This window comes from Strix uralensis, chromosome 21 (assembly GCF_047716275.1).
Source record: "Strix uralensis isolate ZFMK-TIS-50842 chromosome 21, bStrUra1, whole genome shotgun sequence".
NCBI lineage: Eukaryota > Metazoa > Chordata > Aves > Strigiformes > Strigidae > Strix > Strix uralensis.
In genome coordinates, this window is record NC_133992.1 from 8279902 (window position 1) to 8299463 (window position 19562).

Below are 19562 nucleotides of genomic sequence, written 5' to 3' on the forward strand. Positions count from 1 at the left end.
CTCTCCCCCCTGCCCCGGCCGTGCCGGGGTCCCGACCCCCCCCGCAGCCTCGGCCGCCGGACGCTCCTTGTCCTGCAGTGACACCCACTGGTACAGGGGATTTTAACGCTGCTGCAGGTTCCCCACCGCCGGGCCCCGCTCCTCCCCGCCACTGCGATCCTCCGGCTGACTCTCCCCCCGCTTTTCTGCCGTTTCCCCCCACCCCCCGAGCCTCTCTGCCCTTCTCTCTCTCATGAAGATACATTCGTTTCGTTACCGGAGCATCCCACCGAAGCCTGTCGCTGCTGAGCATCTCTCTACGCCTGCCTGGGCACGGCCTTTCCGAGCACCCAGCTTGGGTTCAGAGAGAAATTCAGTACAACTGAGCCTCCGGGGATCTTCCTGCCTAAGCCAGACCCTTCCAGGATACTGGCCTGTGCACCGCCAGCAGATACTTCTGGACTAACTCTTGCTACAGCTCAGCAGCCACAGCCCTCCAGCCCCTGTCCCGGCTGTGGAGGTGCCCCCCAGCCCTGTCAGAGCTCTCCCCACACCCCAAACCTCTAGGAACGCTGGGGGACAGCTCTGCCCCATGGCTCCAGGGCCAAACCTCACTGGGCATTGGTGCCAGGAGAGCATGAAGCACCCGGCGAGGTGGGATGCACAGCAGCTCCCAAAACTGTCAGAGTCCTAGAGCCAACCCCAGCGTGCGACTGGGGCTTGTGAGGAGGTGACTGGAAACACGGCTAGCATTGGGGGTCTGCTCTTGTTTGGTGCATGCCTGTGTATTTGTGAACAGGAACGGTCTAGAAAATGAGGTTTAAGGGCAGACACACACAGAGGAAAGGCAGTGTATGCTGCTCAGAGTCTGTACCCAGGAATTCCTACCTGTGTTGGGAGCCACAGGGAAATCATTTGGACCCCTCTTGTCCAGTGTCCAGTGATGTAGTGGGGGACACCACATGTGAGCAGAATGGGGCATGTTTCTGCCTTGGGAAGTCTAGTTTTGAAACAACTTAGTAATAATAATATTAATAATTCATAATAATTAATGTCAGCCACACTGACATTAAAACATGAGTAGCAAGTGCATCTGTAGCTGCTGGGAGCCCTAAGTACAGCCTAGGAGTGACAATCTGTCCCCAGGGCCTTGGCTGGGGGTGGCACAACTTAGTGTCTGCTCAGGGATGAAGATTGGGCCCCACATACACACCTACCCCCCAAAATCTTGCACAGCATCAGAGTGGGCTGTTTGAAGGCAGGCACTTTGTTCAAGGGAAAGAACTACAGCAGCAGACCCACCAGCCCAAACCTGTCCCTGCATGGCTGATCCAAATCCTGATTCCAATCTCACTTCCAGCCCTGCTCCCTCTTCTAGTCCCATTCCTGGTCCCAAACACAACCTCAGTGCTGGTCCCGATCCCAGTGCCAACCTCCATCCCAAATGGGGTCTACTGGTTGGGGAGGGAGGCTGCCAGAGCCCGGGAGCCAACACAGTCACACAGCAAAGAGCTGGGAAACCCCATCGGAGTCTCTGCCCCATTTCTCACTGGGACCAGTTCCTGCACATCTGTTGCTCTGGTCCAGCCCAAAGCCACGCTTGGCCCGACCCCGTCTGGGGGGACGGATGCTGCAAAACCGACCCCCGGCAGACCAGGACCCTTCAGCCTGGCTCCCAGTCCCTGGCACTGGGACAGCACCTCCGTGCTGGGATCCTTCACCCAGGGACCCCCCAAGCCAGTTGCACCCGCAGGGTGGGGGCAGGCTGGGACCGGGTCTGATGCTGATTTTGTCCCTGGCCTTCTCCTCTTATAAGACTCTTTTGTTCCGCTGCCCCGATCCCAGCCGGCCCGAGCCTGCAGGGCCGAGGGCAGGAGGTGCTGGGGGCCCTGCCTGCGCCGCTGCCCGACAGCTGGCAGCCGGGCTTCCCGGGGGTGGTGGGGGGGGCTCTCCCCTCCTTGATCGCCTCCAAGCTGCCGGCCAAGGGCGGCTTTGGAAGAAGGACAAGATGCAGCTGCCTGGCCGGGAAGGTGGGGAACAGAAGAAATCGAGTATTTGAGAAATAACCAGCGACGTCGCTTTAAAGTGGCGCAGCTTCCCGCACCCGGGTGTGGACATTTTCCTCATCTCCGTGGCGAAGGGTCTGCCCCCAGGAAAAGCCCCTAAATAAACCCTCGAGGAGGCAGGAGCCAGGCTGACCGGGAGAAGGTGGGAGTCCTGCGTGAGCCGGTCCCCCTGAGATCAGCAGCAGCAAAACCCCCCGACGGGGCGGGAGGGAGGAAACTTGGTGTCTCCGGGAGAAACGGGCAGGCGGCGGGCAGGGCGGGCAGCCCGGGCTGAGGCCATCGCGGTTTTATTTAAACCGGGGTTGACGGCAGGAAAAAATCCACCCTGAGCGTGGTCCCTTCCCAGTTGCACCAGTAGGTACCGCCGCTGGGCGCTGGGAGAGGAGAAGAGCGGCGATGCCCGGTCCCCGCCGCGGTGCGCGGGGGAGGCGGCTGCCCGGTGCCCCCGCGGCTGCTGGCGCTGAACCTCTCCGCTCGGTCACAACCGATTTCGAAGGGATTTAACGAAATTCGCAACTCCGAGGCTCACCTCGGGCTCAGAGCAGCCGCCTCTGCGCTGGGGCTTTAGGGAGGTTTTCCGTGCTTTTTCCTTTTCTTTTTTTCTTTTTTTTTTTTTTTTTTTTTTTTTAATTTTAACGCCCAGCGAAACTTTCCCTGCTTGGGAGGGACCGGCAGATCGGCTAATCGCGGGGAAAGGCGAGCAGAAAGCAGCAACCCCGCGACATCCCCCCCCTCCCCCCCGGCGGCTAATCACCCCATTACGAGCCCCATCAGTGGGATAATGACAGCAAAAGAGGGCGGAAACCGCCCGGAAAGCGCGGGGAACCGGCCGGCAATTAATTTCCGTTAATCAAGCTGCAAGGTGTCGCCGCCGGGGAGTGACATCCCCCAAAACGCCTCGCGGCCAATGGGCGCGTTCACACGGGGAGGGGGACCGGGGTCCCCGAGCCGGAGTGGCACAAGTTCATTTTTTCCTCCCTATTTTCCCCCCCTTTCTGCCCCCCCCCCCCCCCCCCCCCCCCGCGGAGGGCGCGGCGCTCCCGCCGCTGTCCGAGGTGCTGAAGGCTCCGCAGGCTCCGGAGTGACTCCGGCGTCCGGCCGCTGTCCGAGGTGCTGAAGAAGCTCCTTAGCTCCGGAGTGACTCCGGTTCCCCCCACCACCCCCCTCCCGGCGCTGTCCGAGGTGCTGGCGGGGAAGGGGGGCGCCTCGGCGGCCCGACGGCTGGCCACCCCCTCCGCCCTCCCCTCGCCCTTCCCCATTGATTTCTGGATCATTAAGTGGTTAAGGCGCTGCCAAGCCTCACTATCGATCGCTGCCTCCCCACCTCCGGCTGGGAGCCCCCGCGCTGCCCCCCAGCCGCGGCTCCGGGCAAGGGTGGGGTGGCCGGGAAAGGGGCTGGGACCCCGGGTGAGGTTGGGGTCCGTCCCCCCGCCACCCCCTTCGCGGCCAAAGTTTGACTCTGCCTCCCTCTCCCCCCCTCTTCTGTCTGTCTGTCTGTGAGTGCAGCTGGGCGCGATGCTGAAGACGGAGCAGCCCTGGATCTAACGCGCGGCGCCTCGGAGAGCCTTGCAGCGATTGTTGCCCGGAACCCAGGCTGAACTTTGCTCTTTTATTTTTTTATTTTTTATTTTTACCTTTTTTTCCTTTTGCCTTCCCCCCCCCCCTCCTGTTATTGTTAATTATCATTATCAAACCGCTTCCGCCGCGCCCTCCCCGCCAATGCCCGTGTGAGCGCCGGCACTTCGCGGGGGCCATGGAGGGCTCCACCGGGTTTGGGATCGACTCCATCCTCTCCCACCGAGCCGGCAGCCCGGCTGTGCCCAAGGGGGAACCGCTGGTGGGCGACGGCCGGTCCCCGCTGGAGCTGAGCCCCCGCTCGGAGGGCAGCAGCGGGTGCCCCTCGCCCCGCTCACCGGGCCGCGAGTGCCTGGAGGCGGCGGGGCCGCGGCCGGGCCTGGATGCGCATCTCCAGCCGGGGCAGGTCTCGGCTCCCTCCCAGTCCCGGACCGTCACGTCCTCCTTCCTCATCAGAGACATCCTGGCCGACTGCAAGCCCCTGGCCGCCTGCGCCCCTTACTCCAGCACCAATGGACCTCACGGCGGGCAGGAGCCGGCGGGCAGGATCCCCACCAAGCCCGGCGAGGACTTTAGGGAGAAAATGGAAAAAAACACCAGCAGCTCTTCCTCGGACTCGGAGTACAAAGGTAAGAGCCGCTCACCCCGTTGGGCTTCGCACGGCGGCCTGGACCCCAACGCCTCCGGCGGCCCCGCAGCCTCCCGGTGCGCCGGGAGCCGCCCGCGGCGCGCCCCGGGGATGGGGAGGGTCGTGGCACCGGTCGCCCCCGAAATGACCGCGGGGTCGGCAGCAACTTGGGAAAACTTGGAGGGATGCCGGGGCTCGGTGAGTGTTCGGCCCGGTGGAAGGGGTTGAGGCAATCGGCGCTTCGCCGAAGGCGCCCGGGGGATCCGCAGGGCTGTTCTCCGCGGGGAAGATTCGGCTGTTTCGTTCCTACCCGCGGGGAACGGGGAGAGGAGAACCGGGGGCGGATTTCTGTCTGGGGGGGAAAAAAAAAAAAAAAAAAAAAAGAAAGAAAACAATAACAAAATAATCACGGTTTTGCTGGGTATTTCTCCCGCTCCGGTGAGAAATGAACAAGAAAGTCGGCGGGGTTGTATTCGATTTGTATTATTTCTATTATTATTTTGGAGATGGTTTAAAAACGAACACGACAGACAGTGAGCCCCTGGCCGCATCCACGGCACCGGCGGGGAGTGGGGCTGGATGCGGCCACTGCTCGCCCCGGGCCTGGGGTTCCGGCCTCCCGGGCCCCTCGCAGCCCCTTCCCGGCCTCCCCCTGCGGCAGCCGGGGCGGGGGGTGCACGGGAACAGCACGGGGGGGGGGGAGTTGAGGTCGGTCCTCGCTCCCCGGAGCAATTTATCCCGGGTGTCTTCGCCCATCCCGCCCCCATCACCCCTGAAAAAACTTTCACCCGTGGAAAATTGTTTGCCGGGTGTTTGCGAGGTGGAAGGCGAGGGTGGGGGCAGAAAAGGGGAGGCGATGGCTCCTGATGGGGCTGCTGGATTTTCGGGGGGCTGGCAGGAAAGGGGGGGACGGGCCGAGCCCCCGGCCCGGCTGCAAATGCACCCTCGGCCCTCCCGGAGCAGCTACGCTGAAATCCGGTTCATAGAAATAAAAAATATTCCCCCAAAAGAGCCTCCAAACGCGGCGGGAGGCTCAGGGCATAGCGGGGGGATTTTCGCCCCGAAGGAAGGACGGAGCCCGGGGTCGGTGCCGGGGCTGGAAGTGACCCGGCAGAAAGGCTGGGATCGGCCCCGCCACTCTGCAGGGCCGGGATCGAAAACAGCCGCGATTCCCACCTTGGCGTTTTGTTTTCGCCTCCTACATCCCCCCCCCGCCCCCCCCCCCCCCCCCCGCCCCCGAATTCCTTCAGCTTTTCTCCCCTAAATCGCCGAGACGCGAAAAAAGCGAGGGAGGAGGAGAAGAAACGCGGGTTTTCCGCATCCCCTTAAGCCGGCCGAGCCCGGGCTGGGGGGGCCGGTTTGGGGTGGGGGCCGGTACCCCAGCTGCCCTCGGCTCCTCGCCTGCCCCTGCGACGGGGCAGCCACGGCCACGGTAAAAACGCCGCTTAAATGGGGAAAAAAATTCACTTAAATGGGGGGGGGGGGTGGGGTGGGTGGGGAAACGCACCGCTTAAATCGGGGGAAAAACACCACTTAAATGGGAGAAAAACACAGCTTAAATGGGGAGGAAACCACAGTTTAAATGAGGGGGAAAACACCGTTTCAACGGGGTAGCGGGTGCAGGTCTCCGCTCTCAACGCGATCCTTTTTTTGCTGCTTTGTAAAACGGCATTTCCTGGGGCAAAACGTCCCTGATTTACCCCGCAAAGGGGCTGCGGGGTCGGGCCTGACCCGCGGCGGCGGCGGCAGGATTTGGCCCATGCCTAAATACCGAAAAAAACACAATATATATATTTATATATATATATATTTTATTTCTTTTTTAAGCTAGGAATAGCCGGGGGAGAGAGCCGGAGCCGGCCGGGGAAGCCGCCGCCGAGCGCAGCCCTTTGGCGAGCAGGAACTTTTTAGGAGCCGAGGATCAGCCGGGGGGGGGCGGATTTACCTTCCCCGGGGTGCGGGAGGCCGGACCCGGTTTTCCTCCGCGAAAAAACTCCGCACAAACTTTCAGGCCTTTCCCAGAAGGGAGCGGGACCGGGACCGGGACCCCCCTCCCCACCCACTCCCCCGCCCTGCACGGTCTGGATCCGGCCCCTTCCCGGGCGGTGCCGGGGCTTTTCCCGGGAACCGGAGCCGGGTCTCGGTGTTTTAAGGCTCGTCCCCAGCTCGGGCTCTAACTGCTCGGCCAGAGCCGGGATTTCTGGTTGAAGGGTTTCGCTCCCCGGTGGCTCAATTAACTGGATTATTGTCTTCCTACAGAGGGAAATCAGCTCGCGTTCGGCCTCAGCCCTGTCCTGCTAACCCCCGCCACCAGCAAATTTAACATAAACCCCGGAAAAAAAACCCAAACGCCGCCGATTTGTATAAACTGAGCCTTTTTGCTACGTAATCTCCTCCAGGAGGTTGGGGAAGGCGAGCACAAACAGGGATTTTTTTTTTTTTCCCTCCGTTCTTTTTTTTTTTTTTTTTCTTTTTTTCCCTGCTCGGAAATTTTCCCGTCACCTACTAACATTTCACGGCGTAAATTCCCGCGTCGGTCCGCCGGTGCGTATGTACCGACCGCGCTAACGAACCGCCGCCAGCCCGTCTCATTCGGCATTTTTTTAAGATAAATAACAGCATGGGCACGGGCTTACGGAGCCCCTTCCCCAGTATTTCGTTTGTGCGCCCTGGAGAAGGGAGGTTTGTTTTCAGCATCGCCGGGAGGTCGGAGGGGGGGGGGGGGGAAGCAGCACCACCCCAGCGACTTTCCGCTCCAAAAATGTGGGCTCGGAATTGTCATTTTGGGTTGGTTTGGGTTTAAAAAAAAAAAAAAAAAAAGGAGAAAAAAAAAAAAAAGAAAGCAAAGGGGAAAAAATATCCAAGCATCGAGAAAGCCGTTGTGTTTTGGGGAATAAACCCAGTGCAGGGTCCTGCCCCGTGAGATATGGGGCGGGGGGAGATGCGGGGGTTTCTGGGCAGGAGGGCGGCGGGTCCCGGCGCTCCGGCCCCGCTCCCGGGCCCTGGGGACGGGGAAAGGCCGGGCCCGGCTCGGGGACCCCCCCGAGCCCCCCGTGGGCAGCCGGGGTTAGAACTGACGGGGCTGCAGAGCAAATGCGCCGCGGGCCCGGCTCGGTACCTCCGCCGGGTTATGGCTGCAGTGGGTTACCCCCCTCTTTTGAGGGGATTTCCCTTTCCTTCCCGCCCTGACCTGGCCTCTCTTCCTCCCTCCTGGCTCAGTGAAAGAAGAAGGGGACCGAGAGATCTCCAGCTCCCGGGACAGCCCCCCGGTGCGGCTGAAAAAGCCGCGCAAAGCCCGCACCGCCTTCACCGACCATCAGCTGGCCCAGCTGGAGCGCAGCTTCGAGAGGCAAAAATACCTGAGCGTGCAGGACAGGATGGAGCTGGCCGCCTCCCTCAACCTCACCGACACGCAGGTGAAAACGTGGTACCAGAACAGAAGGTAAAAAATGCACCGTTCCCTCCTGCCCACAGCGCCGGGGTCCCATCCTGCCCCTCTCCCCGGCCCCGCACCCCCAAACCCGGCAGGGCTTTTGCACCCACAACCACCCCGGCCCTCCTGGCACCAGGAGAGGGGCGGTGTCATGTGTGTGTCCCCCTCCCCGGGGGCCTTTTACCCCAAAGTAAGGGGGAGAAAAGTGATGCCGAGGCAGGGCAGGTTTGGGGCGCGGGGGAGGGGGGCGATCCGTGCCCCCAGCCCGGACAAGGCGGGGAGACAGGACCGGGCTTCCAGCTAAACACAACAGCATAACACATCGGCCCATTAATAATAGATACCAATTACTGCTTTGGGCATCAATAATTAACACCCCTTACAGTAATTACACAATTATTATTATGATGAATAATTTACTGATGGAAATAGGTTTAGCGCTTCAGCGACAAATCTGTAAAAGGGCTGGAGACGTGTGATGGCTTCAGTGGCTTTATCCGGACACCCCCGTCGGCGCTTCCCCAGCCCCGACCACGAAACGAGGGACCCCCGGCTGCAGCCCCCACCCCTCCCTCACCCCAGGCTTTAACCCTCCCCCCCTCATTTCCAGTCCCGCTTCGCCATCTGCAAAGATCCGCGACTTACCAACACGTCGGGGATTTGGGGGAGTTTAGGGGCGCCGGGGGCCGTGACTTCACCCCCTCTTCTCCCTAAATCCCTCCCGCAAGGACACGCCGGAGCGGGACCGGTGCCCCCAGCCCCGTTCCCCGGCCAGCCCGGCCCGGTCGGCGGCCCCGACGTGGCGAGAGCCCCGGTCCGGGGCTTCTCCGTGAGATCCGGCACAGACACACACACACATGTGTATATGTATGTATATGTATGTACACATACCTATACCTAGATGTACGGATATATGCATATATATAAAAATCTACATGCATGTATGTATATATATACACATATAAATATATATAGATATGCCGCAAACGAATGCCCCGGGACGCTGCCCCACGCGTGTCCCCCTGCGGGGCTCCCGCAGCCGCTCGAGCGGCCCGGCCCGGCCCCGGCAGCCCCGGCCCGGGAGGGGCGTCCCGGAGCCGCGGGGCCGGAGCATCGTGGCGGCGGCAGCGTCCCGGCTCAGCGACGGGGCTGCCGGGGCGAGGGGCCCCCGTGGCTGCCACACGCGAGATGCCGTTCGCAATTCACAATCTGGGATTTGCCCCCCAGGAAGGGACGGAAATGTTGGTCACGATTTCTAGCGCAGGGATTTTCACCCCGCCAGCGGATCCCAGCCCGGCTGCGGCTCCGGTGCCGCCGGGGAGGCTCCGTGGGGCTCACACCGGGCTGCCGCGGCGGGCCGCGGGGAGAGAAACCCCCTCGCCCCGTTAATGGGATCTACGTCCCCCCGCACGGGGCTGGTCCCCCCCCAGTCCCAGCCCAGCCCAGCCCAGCCCGGCCGTACAGGGGGACACTGGCCCCGGGGGCCAGCGACGGGGCGAGGGGATGCGCAAGGAGAGCGGAGCCCGGGGAAAGCGGGTGTGCGAAGGGTAAAAAGAGCCCGGGAGCGGGTTTTGGAGCATCCCTCCCTCCTTGACCCCTTCTCTCAACTTGTCCCCCCCCAGGACCAAGTGGAAAAGGCAGACGGCGGTGGGCCTGGAGCTGCTGGCCGAGGCTGGCAACTACTCAGCCCTCCAGAGGATGTTCCCCTCGCCCTACTTCTACCCGCAGAGTTTGGTCTCCAACCTGGACCCCGGCGCCGCTCTCTACCTGTACCGCGGCCCCAGCGCGCCCCCCCCCGCCCTACAGAGACCCTTGGTGCCCCGCATCCTCATCCACGGACTGCAGGGCGGCAGCGAGCCCCCCCCGCCCCTGCCCCCGCTGCCCGGCGTCCTGCCCCGGGCCGCGCAGCCCCGGTGAGCCCCGGCCGCCCGGGCAGCCCCACCGGGCTGGGGGGGGGGGCTGGAGGGGGCCACCCCACCTCTGGGGCCGCGAGCAAGCGACAGACTCCCGCTCATCCCCAAATATATAAATATATATATATAAATGAGACCGAACTCCCCCCTCCCCCCGTCTTTTTTTAAATATATATAAAGAATGCAAGAAGCAAGGGCAGGTTTGGAGGGACGGAGAGCCGGCAGAGCTGCCCCCCCCCCCGCGGGGCACTCGCCGCCTTACCCCCTTGTGCCCCCGAAGGGCAGCGGGGCCGTTGCTGTCCCGTGCGTGTTCCCCCCCCACCAAGCCTGGGACGGCGCCGGCAGCACGGGCAGCTCTGGGGGGGGCTTTGCCTTTCCGCCCCCTCCCCAGGAACTGCCGGGGGGGGGGGGTCGAGCCATCCCTGCCCCGGACGGCTCCGGGGAGCCCCGTCCCCGCCTTCCCCGGCTCCCCGACCGCGGGGCACGGGTCCCGCCGCCGGGAAGGGCCGTTGAGGGGGGGTGTGTGTCCGGACCGCCGGCCCCCGCCCGCCGCAGCGAGACTTTGGGACGTCCGTAACTTAAAAAAAAAATTTAAAAAAAAGAAAAGAAAAAAAAAAAGCGCGGCGAAATGTAAATACGGTGCGCAAAATGTATATGAATTATTTATTTGTGAACCCTGAGGGCGTATTTGTGTAAGTGATTCTTGTCAGTCTGTATCCCGGGGCCGGCCCGGCCGGGGCGGGGGGCGCGGGGGGGGCTCGGGGCGCCGCGGCCGCTCCCGCTCCCCCCCCCCCCCCCCCCCCCCCTTTTTTAAATGTGGAAATAAAACTTCTTTACAAACAAACGGGTCTCGCCTCCGCCGGCCCTTTCTTCCCCTCCTGCTTGTTTGCTCTGGCGGATCAGCCGCCGCCGAGGGAAAGGGAAAAGCAAAGAGGAGTTTTCCCACCTCCCATCGCAGGGGGAGCCCCCCCCCCCGGGGCTCGGCTCCCCCCCGGGGGTCGCCCCCCCGCCCCGGCCCGGCCCCAGTGCCGGCATGCGGGGCCGGCCGCTCCGCTCCGCCGCGGGGCTGGGGCGGGGGGACCGGGACACCGGGGCGATGCTGCCCGGCGCGGTGAATTAATAACGCTAATCTTAAGTGTATAATTGCCTAAGTGCTTTAAATGATCGCTTTGGAAAATGGATTGTTTCCACCCTTTAAAAGTGTCGCTCATCTGGCCGCGGCCAGCGAGCCCGGCAGCTGGTCCCCGGGACAGCCGGGCAGCGGCTCGCCCGCTCCGGGAGCCGACAGATGGGCTGCGGACCCGGCCCCCCCGGCCCTCCGCCACCCCCCCAGGCCCTCCGCCATCCCCCCCCCCAACCCTCTGCAGCCGGCGGGCCCGGCTGTCTGCGGACTCCCCCCCCCGCGCCCCCCTACAGCATCCCCCCAGCTCCCCCGGGCCGGGTCCCAGCCCGGTGCCCCCAGCCCGGCTCCGTCCCGGGAGTTTTGCCCCGGCCCCCCCCCGCCCCAGCCCCGCCGGGGGGGGTTATTGTCGGCTCGGCCAAATGCACAGCCACGCCTGGGGGCGAGAGCCCCCGGCCTTTGTGGACCGGGCTGTTCCTTTGCATGTGAATGGGGGAGTTTGGTAAATCCCCGGGCCTCGGCTGGGGCGAGGAGGAGGAGGAGGAAGGGGGGTCGCTCCCAGCTCGGGGTTAATGAAGTGGGAAAGGAGTCTTTCAGAGAGGCCTGCAAACAACCCCCCTCCCCAGGCAACAAACCCCCCATCCCAAATCCTACATGGATTGACTTAAACCCAGGGGATAAGTGCTTTAAATTAATCTCATTGAATAAGAATGAGGCCAAACAAAACTCTTTAAAATCATATTAAAAATCTATCAAAGGACAACTTGCAGTGGGTGTGCTTTTCATTTGCGAGCGCAAAGGCAAGGAGCATACAGCAACCTTCCTCCCATTTACACAGCAGGAATGTGAATCAAAGACATTCTCTAATATTTAATTGTCCTTGTAGCCGTAGCAGATTCCTCCTCTTACATTAATGAAGTACAAGGCTTCGTTACACGTTTGTAATTGCAATATTTAAATTTGCCATCGCACATCTGGAAGAGGCTGGAAACTCCCCTGTAACAGGGGGTCTGAGCCAGCGCCGTGGCAGTGACAGGGTCCGGTTTGTGGTAGAAGGTTGGTAGGAGAAAGCGGAGCAGAGCCCTGAGGAAACCTCTGCCCCGGGAAGGGGAAGACCCGTGCTGGGTCTGGCTGGGAAGGAAAGAGAGCAGAGGGGAAGTGAGAGCTGGAGCAGTCTCCTCCAGGGAGATCTTGTGGCAGAGTCAAGCAAGGCAAGCTTCAAAATAAATCAGTGTAGGGAAGACACCACACGCTGTAGGCTCCCATCAGAGAGCACCGCATTTGCCCCACGAACTGCATCTTGTGTGGGAGGATCTCAGCAGCCTCAGAAGCTGCTGAAGGACCAGCCTCACCTCCAGCTTGTGTGCAGGGACAGAGGCAGGACCTGCTGTCCACCAGCAGAACCCACCAGCACTGGGCCTGCACCTACAGCAGCCCCTGACCGGGCTGGAAACTCATTTCTAGAGGCCGATGCCAGGTGGGCACGATCCTGGCAAGTCCTGGGGAGTGGGACAGGTTGTGCTGGGTTGAAATTAGATGAAGCGGTAAAAATGGCACAGTTGAGAAGGAACACCAGTCCCCATTAAGGAAACCTTTGGAGTATTGCACCAGTTCTGTGCCACCAATTTCTCCCAGGGTACAGAGGCTCCAGCAGACAGGCTGCTGGGGGTTGGTTTCAGGCAGCTCCAGGCTCTGGATCCAAGACACAAACCAGTTAGTGCAGTGGGTTTGCCAGGACCAAACACAATCCTGGCTCTCAAGCCCCTTCTGGGCTTTTACCCAGCTTGAGGGCCATCTTCCTCCCCTCCTGACACAGCTTTAACCAGGACCACCACCCTGGGAACAGACAAAGAACAAAAGCTGCTCCTCTGAACATGCCAACACACACAAATCCAATGAAATCAGCAGAATTGTTTCTAGCCAAGATATTTTATGGTTTCATCTGAACACCAAACAAAATGATGCCAGAATGAAAAGCCCAGAACAATCGGTGCTTTTCATGCTTTCTCCCCAGGCTTACAGAGAAAATAAGCTGTTGTAAACAGGGAAGTTCTGTTGCTTTCTGTCCTGCTTAGTTAGGGGTGCTTCTCAGCAGTGGGGTACCAGTGCTAAGGGGTCCTGGGTTTGACCTAGACGCTGAAAGCGGGTGTTCAACTATGCCCCTTGACCCAAGGTGACCTCCTTGCCTCTTCCTGTCCCAAAGCCTTGAAGTGCAAACTCAAAATGTTCCAGCTGCAGAGGAGAGGAGGATGTGGGCTCCTGTTACCACAAAGGACACGGAGCCAGAAGAGAGCTGGAAAAAGGTGCAAGAGCATTTCCTGGGTGAGGCAGGACTCCAGGCATGAGAGCAGGGAGAGGAGGAGCAGCAGGGAGGGCAAACCCAAACCACGTCCAGGCCTGACTCGCAGGTAGCTTTATAGAAAAGCTCCACAGGGCCATTATTTCCAGACCAAACGCAGAAACATCAAGCTGCAGGGCAGCAAGGCCCCTGCTATTCATCACAATTAAGACAACAAAGCAAACCTCACCAAAGCCATGCTGGTGCAGCCAGAGGAAGGCACAGTTTCACCGAACGCTGCCAGGAGCTGACCTCCCTGCCCTTCTGAGCAGTTTCCAGCCAGCCAGGACCCCTGTGACACGCCACGCACCTCAGAGCAGGAGGGGACAAATTCAATAGCAGTTCAGGGCTCCAGGCCAGGGCTGTGCCCAGGGAACCCACCGTGACCCCAGCAGCTCCTCCAGCATTCAGGTGCTCAGATGACCTGGGAGCCTCTGTGCCCACAAGACCCCGTTCCTGCTGTCGCTGAGGGGGCTCCGAGCTCGGCCACCCCTGCTCCACGCCCCCTGCCCTGCCTTGGTGAAGAGATGCTTTGAGTTGAGTACAATTTAACTCCAAACCCACCAGATTCTTCCCAAATTGTGTGGTGTGTATGGATAAAACCAGCTCAGAGCCCAGCTAGAGCTGCCAAAGCATAAATAAGGGCAGAATTTGGTTCCTGCTGACCCAGCTACAATTCAAACACATTTTGCACATCGGCCTTCAAGTTTATTAAGAGCAAACTTGGCTTAGCTTCAGGTGCGTGTGCATTTAACAATCCTTCTTGTGTAACAGTCTCCTCTTCTTCCTTTCCCTAATCATGCAAGTAATCCAGCACTATCTGCTAAAAGATGGTAAAGCTGAAGGAAAAAGGCATTCTATTTTTTTTTAAAAAAATCACATTATTCATCATAACCGTTTGTAATGTTACATGCCCAGTTAGCACAGACAGCAATGAGATTTCCTGACATCTCTCACCAATGTGCTGTTGGCCTTTATTCCTACTATTATGAATTTGCCAATAGTCCCTATTAATTCATATGTGACAGTCAGCCAGGAGAAGGTCATATATTTTCCCCTCATGCACACGATCAGTTCTTCCCAAACTTACACTCTCTGCATCACTCTGAGTCATTTTCATCCTCAGGGGTTTCTTTTCTGTTTAAGTTGACATTTGCCTTAAACCTGATTACTCTTCCAAACAGCACTCATAACAAAATCGGGTGGGCTTTGTTGTTATTTTATCTTAATCTAATAAATGCTAGCAACTTCATTCTCTCTGCAAAAACATGGTTAATTTTATATTGGTGCCTTTTTAACATCTTTCTCAAGTGTTCAAAAAAGTACTGCGGTAAAATCCGTGTGTTTGCTAATTGCTTGTGAGGAAAAAAGATTTGTTTCTCAAAAAGTTACATTCAGTTCAGAAATTAAATACTTTTGGACTGATTGTTTCCCTCCTACAGTCTTTAGTATGACTCACTATAGCCCAAAGTAGGTGCCCTCAATTCTGTATGCACAAAGCAGATATCATTTTCATCTGGTTATGCACCTTTTTCAGTACTTTTTCCCTTCCAGCACCTGAAATTGCCACTGGATTTGAGCACTTTCGGGTCCTGCGTTAAACAGCATGCCCGGCTTGGGTCACAGGTGGGCTGCTCTTCATCTCTTTCCTTGAGGAAGACACACGCAGGCAGCAGAAAGCTGTTTTGGCAGGGTTTAGCACCGTTTCTGAATGTGTACTGCTTGCTTGTGTCACAGGAGGTGCTGGAAGCAGCGCAGCGAGGAAGGCAGGCAGAGGGAGGTGGGTGCTCACCTGTAGGTCCTGGGGGAGTTTGTACATCTCCTGCAGGCCCTGGGGGGCACCTGCTCTCCCCTACTCCTCACCAACTCAAAGAGGAGCTTTGTCACAGACTCTACTAGAGCTCGGGTTCCATTTCACACGCTGGGCAATGGTGAAGGAGCCTTGGCACATTTGGGGCCATACTGCATCCTTTTTCTCAGCAGCCTCAATTCTCTGATAAGCAAGAACAAGAAAAAAGGCAAATGGGAAAAGCAAGAAGCAAAATCCATTAGCTTGGGATGTACTCAAAATAGGTGTAGCCAAAGCAGAGAGAACCCCAAAATCCAGGGTTACTACTGGTAAGTGTTAGCAAGAGCCTGCAAAGACTTTAATGTTCAGAGAGGTGAGACATTTCATACATACTCTGCGTTATATAATTAGGTATGACAATATGCTGCAGGCAAGGAGAAGTTTGGAGATTGCTGGATTCCACGCTGGCTCCTTCCCACAGTGACAACGTTTGTTCCCAAACTCAGGGGTTTTGACATGAAGTTTTGCGCCCATGAGCTCTGCCCCAAAGGGACCATGTGTCATTACACTGAAGAGCTCTCCACAATCCTGCCGCCTGCACTGAAATCAGGGAGGTTCCTTCCAGGGGGCAAAATCTAACTAATGATCAGTGTCCAGGGACAGACCTTGCCCCAACGCACAAGGACAGGAGAGAAGGTGGCAGCAATGTGGCTACATTACCTGAGACAGGAGCAAAGTGTCCCCCTGGATAATGACAGGGGAAAGGGCAGCCTCCCCTCTCCTCTTAAACATGCTCCTGGAACACCTCCTCTGTCACTACTCTTTATCTGGTTAAAAATAAGCAAGTAAGCAGATTGTGGAGTGTTTCTACAGGTCTTTTAAACAGGGAAGCATCTCCTGTCCGAGTACACTTGTCTCGCTTTCATGTTATATAGACATCACATTTCTCTGAAAACTCTATTTAACATTTTTTATTTTTCTTGCAAAAAACACCTTAGAAATGTGGTGCATCTTCAGGAAGCCACATTTAATTGCAGCAGTGCAACAGGACACGCCTGGATTCGATTCCATTTGGACCTATGGAATGAAGGGGAGGAGGCCAAGATCCCCAAGACCCCTCCCATATCTGCCTGATAAATTGAAACACTCCTCAGTTGATTTGGCAGGTCACCCTGACCCCCGGCTGAGGCACTCAAGCAGGTTTTGCAGCCAATGACTGGAAGGTCCCGGCTTATGTTGGAATCTGCTGGTTGCCAGGTTTTCTCTGTTTTTTCTTCTTGACCTTGGATACACCAGTGTCCATCCCACTGGAATATTCAGATCGCAGGATCTCAGCAAGGCGATGTTTGCCGTGGGTCTTCTTGAGAAGGTCAGACCTGGGCAGAGGGAAGAGAAGAGGAATTAAGGTTTCCTTCTCTCTGAAATGCTGCTAGGTGGGTTACTTATTTTATAGCCGTGGAAAATGACATTTGCGCATTAGCAGAAGAACAGCTTCCTTTTCTTGAGGCTTGATTTGAAATTCTGTCTCATGCAAAATTAGATATTGTTGTGACAGGTTTTCACAAAGGTGGCAAAATATCATGCCGTTTTTAAAAGCAAGCCTTTGTTCTGTACAAATGCTCTTGCAGGGGTGGCGGGGAGAAGGAGGGAAGGTTGTGCGCTGAAGGCTGATGAATTAGGTGACACAGCAGTTTGAAAATCGGAATAATAATAAAAAAAACTAACAGCCTTAAGACATTGAACAATGGAAACATTTTATAAACAGAGCTTAAATCCAGAGCTTGAAAACACAAAAAACCCAAACAAACACGAAGGAAAAAAAAAAAAGTCAGGAGTCTAAACCCAACAGACTCTTTTCTTGCAGTGTCCTGCAGACATCACATGCACCTTACAGCCTCCCTCTCCAGAGACCGGCTTTTGCAAAGGTAGCTGCATTCTGCCCAGCCACTAAACTCCAACATGGATCTCCCTGTAGCCCTAAACTGCCAGCTATAAATATAAAAACCCACTCAGCATTTTTCCACCACAAGTTCTGCCACTGTCCTGCTCTATAACCTTGGGCAAATCTCATCCTCACTGCTGCTATCGCCCTCACTTGTTCAAACTGCAATCCCTTCGGGGCAGGACACATCGTTCCCTACAATGTTCCCGTGGTCCTGGGCACAATGGGGTATCCACAGCTATTGGTGTCTGGACACCCCGCTCTTCTCTTTATAATAAGGACCACAGAATCCCAGAATCATCTAGGTTGGAAAAGACCTTGAAGATTATCCAGTCCAACCATTAACCTCACACTGACCGTTCTCAACTCCACCAGATCCCTCAGCGCTATGTAACAGGTCTCAAAAATTCCCAGAGAAGTGAACAGAAGTCCTAAAGGTTGGCGCCTTACAGCACTGCCTTTCAGTGTTCCTTCAGGTGTCCAGAACCATGCTGGGGTTCACAGGAAGTATTTTTGGCTGCAGCAACAGATCAATCCATTCATTAGGCCAAACACACAAAGGCAGCAAGGGAAGCAAGCTCTTGGCTGTCTAGGGTATTTGCTTGCCCCCTTTTCCACAGCTTGTTTTCCACCCCTGTGTGGGTTTCGTGGCTGGAGTAGGTTTGGAAGGATGGACCAGAATGATAAGAAGGATGGTGTGATTACCACTGAAAGATGGTTTTCCTGAGAAGAGAAAGCCTGGAATACACATGTGAGAAGACTGAGCTACCTTTGGTGTAGTCCCCAACCTCACCCTAATTAAACATTCAAGCTCTGCGTTGGCAGAAGGGCTAGAGACTGGACATACTGGTGAAATAAGACACAGCCACCACCCGGTTTGAACTCACAGAAACTAAGACAAAAAGACAATCAACTCAAAAGTGACCGTACAGCTAATGAAGCAGCGTGCTGTTGGTGAAGCTGTACCTGCAGTGCCAGCAGAGCAGACGTGCCCTGTGGAACATCCTTCCTGAAGGTACGAGCCACAGCAGCACGGCGGGATGCTGCTGGGTGCATGCCCAGCGCCGGGCCAAGGTGTGCCCTCAACCAGCCCAGCTCTGCTGCAAGAACTCTGTAGCGCAGCTCAGTCCCCTCCATCACTTGGTAAAGTTTCTATTTGACACTTCCATTGTGTCTCCAAGCATTTACTACAGTAATTCGAGGGTTACCAAGCAACAGATCACTTTACTTAACAACAGGGAACTATCTGCTGCAAAAGGACAAGTAATCCACCAGTAGCTGCCGGGCTGAGTTTCAGCTCAGCAGGGAGGTTGTCCAACGCTTTATTATCAATCAGGTGAAATCATTGCCCAATTAGTAAATCAATACCCCCTGCTGTGGTGATCAGCTGTACATAGAAGTGCAAGGATGCAGGGAAAAGGGAGGTTTCTCCCTCTAACCAGGGCCACAAAAATCAATGGAGCTGTGCTGTGGAACCTGTGCTGATCACCGAGAGAAGAAAAGCAGCTGTCAAGGCCCTGTTTAACCACGAGATGGAAGAGCCACAGGCAACAGCAACAGTCTGCAGCTGACAGCACACCACGAAAATGCACACAGTCCCTGGCCAGATTCTGATTCCTGTTGTAAACCTTAAATTCCCCTCCCTGCTCAACTGGTGAAAGCCTCTGGGGCTGTGCCAGAGCCATCTAGATAACATCGGCGAGGAAAGGCGCCCTGTGGTTATGAGACAAAGCCCAGGAGAACAGAGCAAGACCTTGATACTCTCTAAGCATCCTTGGGCAAGGTATTTAATCTCTTTGGCCTTCATGTCCATTCTCCCACCTCATACCCCAGGTCAACTGCATCTTCCCTGTTGCCGAAGGCTGGTGTGATATTAATTTAAGAGAGCTGTGTGGTGATACTGGATACTGTGGCAAAAAGCTTCACAGAAAGGCTGTAAATGTAAGATGCATTTGCAACACAGACAGAGCCCATGTTCCCATCACTGGATAAACACATGGATTGTCAGCATCTCTTTCTGTGATCTCGTGTCTAGATATCACGCTATATTGAGCCCTAATGAGAACATATCATGTTGATAACGGGCAGAGAAATCCCCAGCCCTTTAAATCCCTCCCTCCAAACACAACAGTCTTTAGGTGGGGAACTACAAAACAGTGCAGCTAAGGGGAACTTGCAAGGGAAAAAAAGATTCACTAATGACTGACCCATCCCAATGTGCTACAGCACCAAGATTTCAGCAGGGCTTAAAGGAGAAAGGAATGTTCAAACGGATGAGAAAATAGCCACTTTTATCAGCTGGGGAAAAATGAGACAGGAATAGAGAAGTCATAACTCAGAAAATGAAACAGCCCCCACACGCGAGTTAGGAAGAACCTCTCCCTGAACACAAGCTGTTTGACTTCTCTGTGTTACTGGCCAGCACACTGGGCGTTGAGTGCTGTGATATACCGGATACCAGGCAGAAGCACCACTGGACTACTACTCTTTTACGCTAGATATGGGGTATCAGGACTCCCATAAAAGCCAGATGGGAATTGGTAAGTAGTCAGAGAAGCCAGCAGAGATGAGTTAGCACCACCTTCTAACTTCAAGTGGGGGAAACATCATCCCTTCACTTGCAAGGCTTAACCCTAGACCCAACCACTGCTTTGGGCTTTATGTTCCAGGTATAGGGCAAACCCCATATCACCCCAGATCTATCTAATCACCTCATTACCAAGGGGAGAGAAAGGTGCTTTGCACAGTGAGGAAGGGAAGGCAGAGAGCCTAGTTATTG

At 56.6% G+C, this 19562-nt stretch overlaps 2 protein-coding genes across 3 annotated transcripts in view; one reads left to right on the plus strand and one right to left on the minus strand.

The window, feature by feature from the left end:
* The first annotated feature begins 1996 nt into the window (after positions 1–1996).
* On the plus strand, positions 1997–10442 carry BARHL1 (BarH like homeobox 1). 2 transcript variants are annotated; one of them, XM_074891431.1, is made up of 4 exons: positions 1997–2187; positions 3552–4249; positions 7468–7690; positions 9304–10442. In XM_074891431.1, exons 2-4 carry the CDS (start codon positions 3799–3801, stop codon positions 9596–9598), a joined length of 969 nt encoding a protein of 322 aa, XP_074747532.1. In that variant the 5' UTR covers positions 1997–2187; positions 3552–3798; the 3' UTR covers positions 9599–10442. The 2 variants fall into 2 exon arrangements, with proteins under 2 accessions (XP_074747532.1, XP_074747533.1); XM_074891432.1 differs by lacking the exon at positions 1997–2187 and adding an exon at positions 3073–3155.
* Positions 10443–15797: 5355 nt separating this feature from the next.
* DDX31 (DEAD-box helicase 31) overlaps positions 15798–19562 on the minus strand; it is a 50693-nt gene continuing 46928 nt past the window's right edge. Inside the window, 1 exon segment of the mRNA XM_074891324.1 lies at positions 15798–16217. Coding sequence (XP_074747425.1) covers positions 16073–16217 — 145 coding nt within the window. The 3' untranslated portion in view covers positions 15798–16072.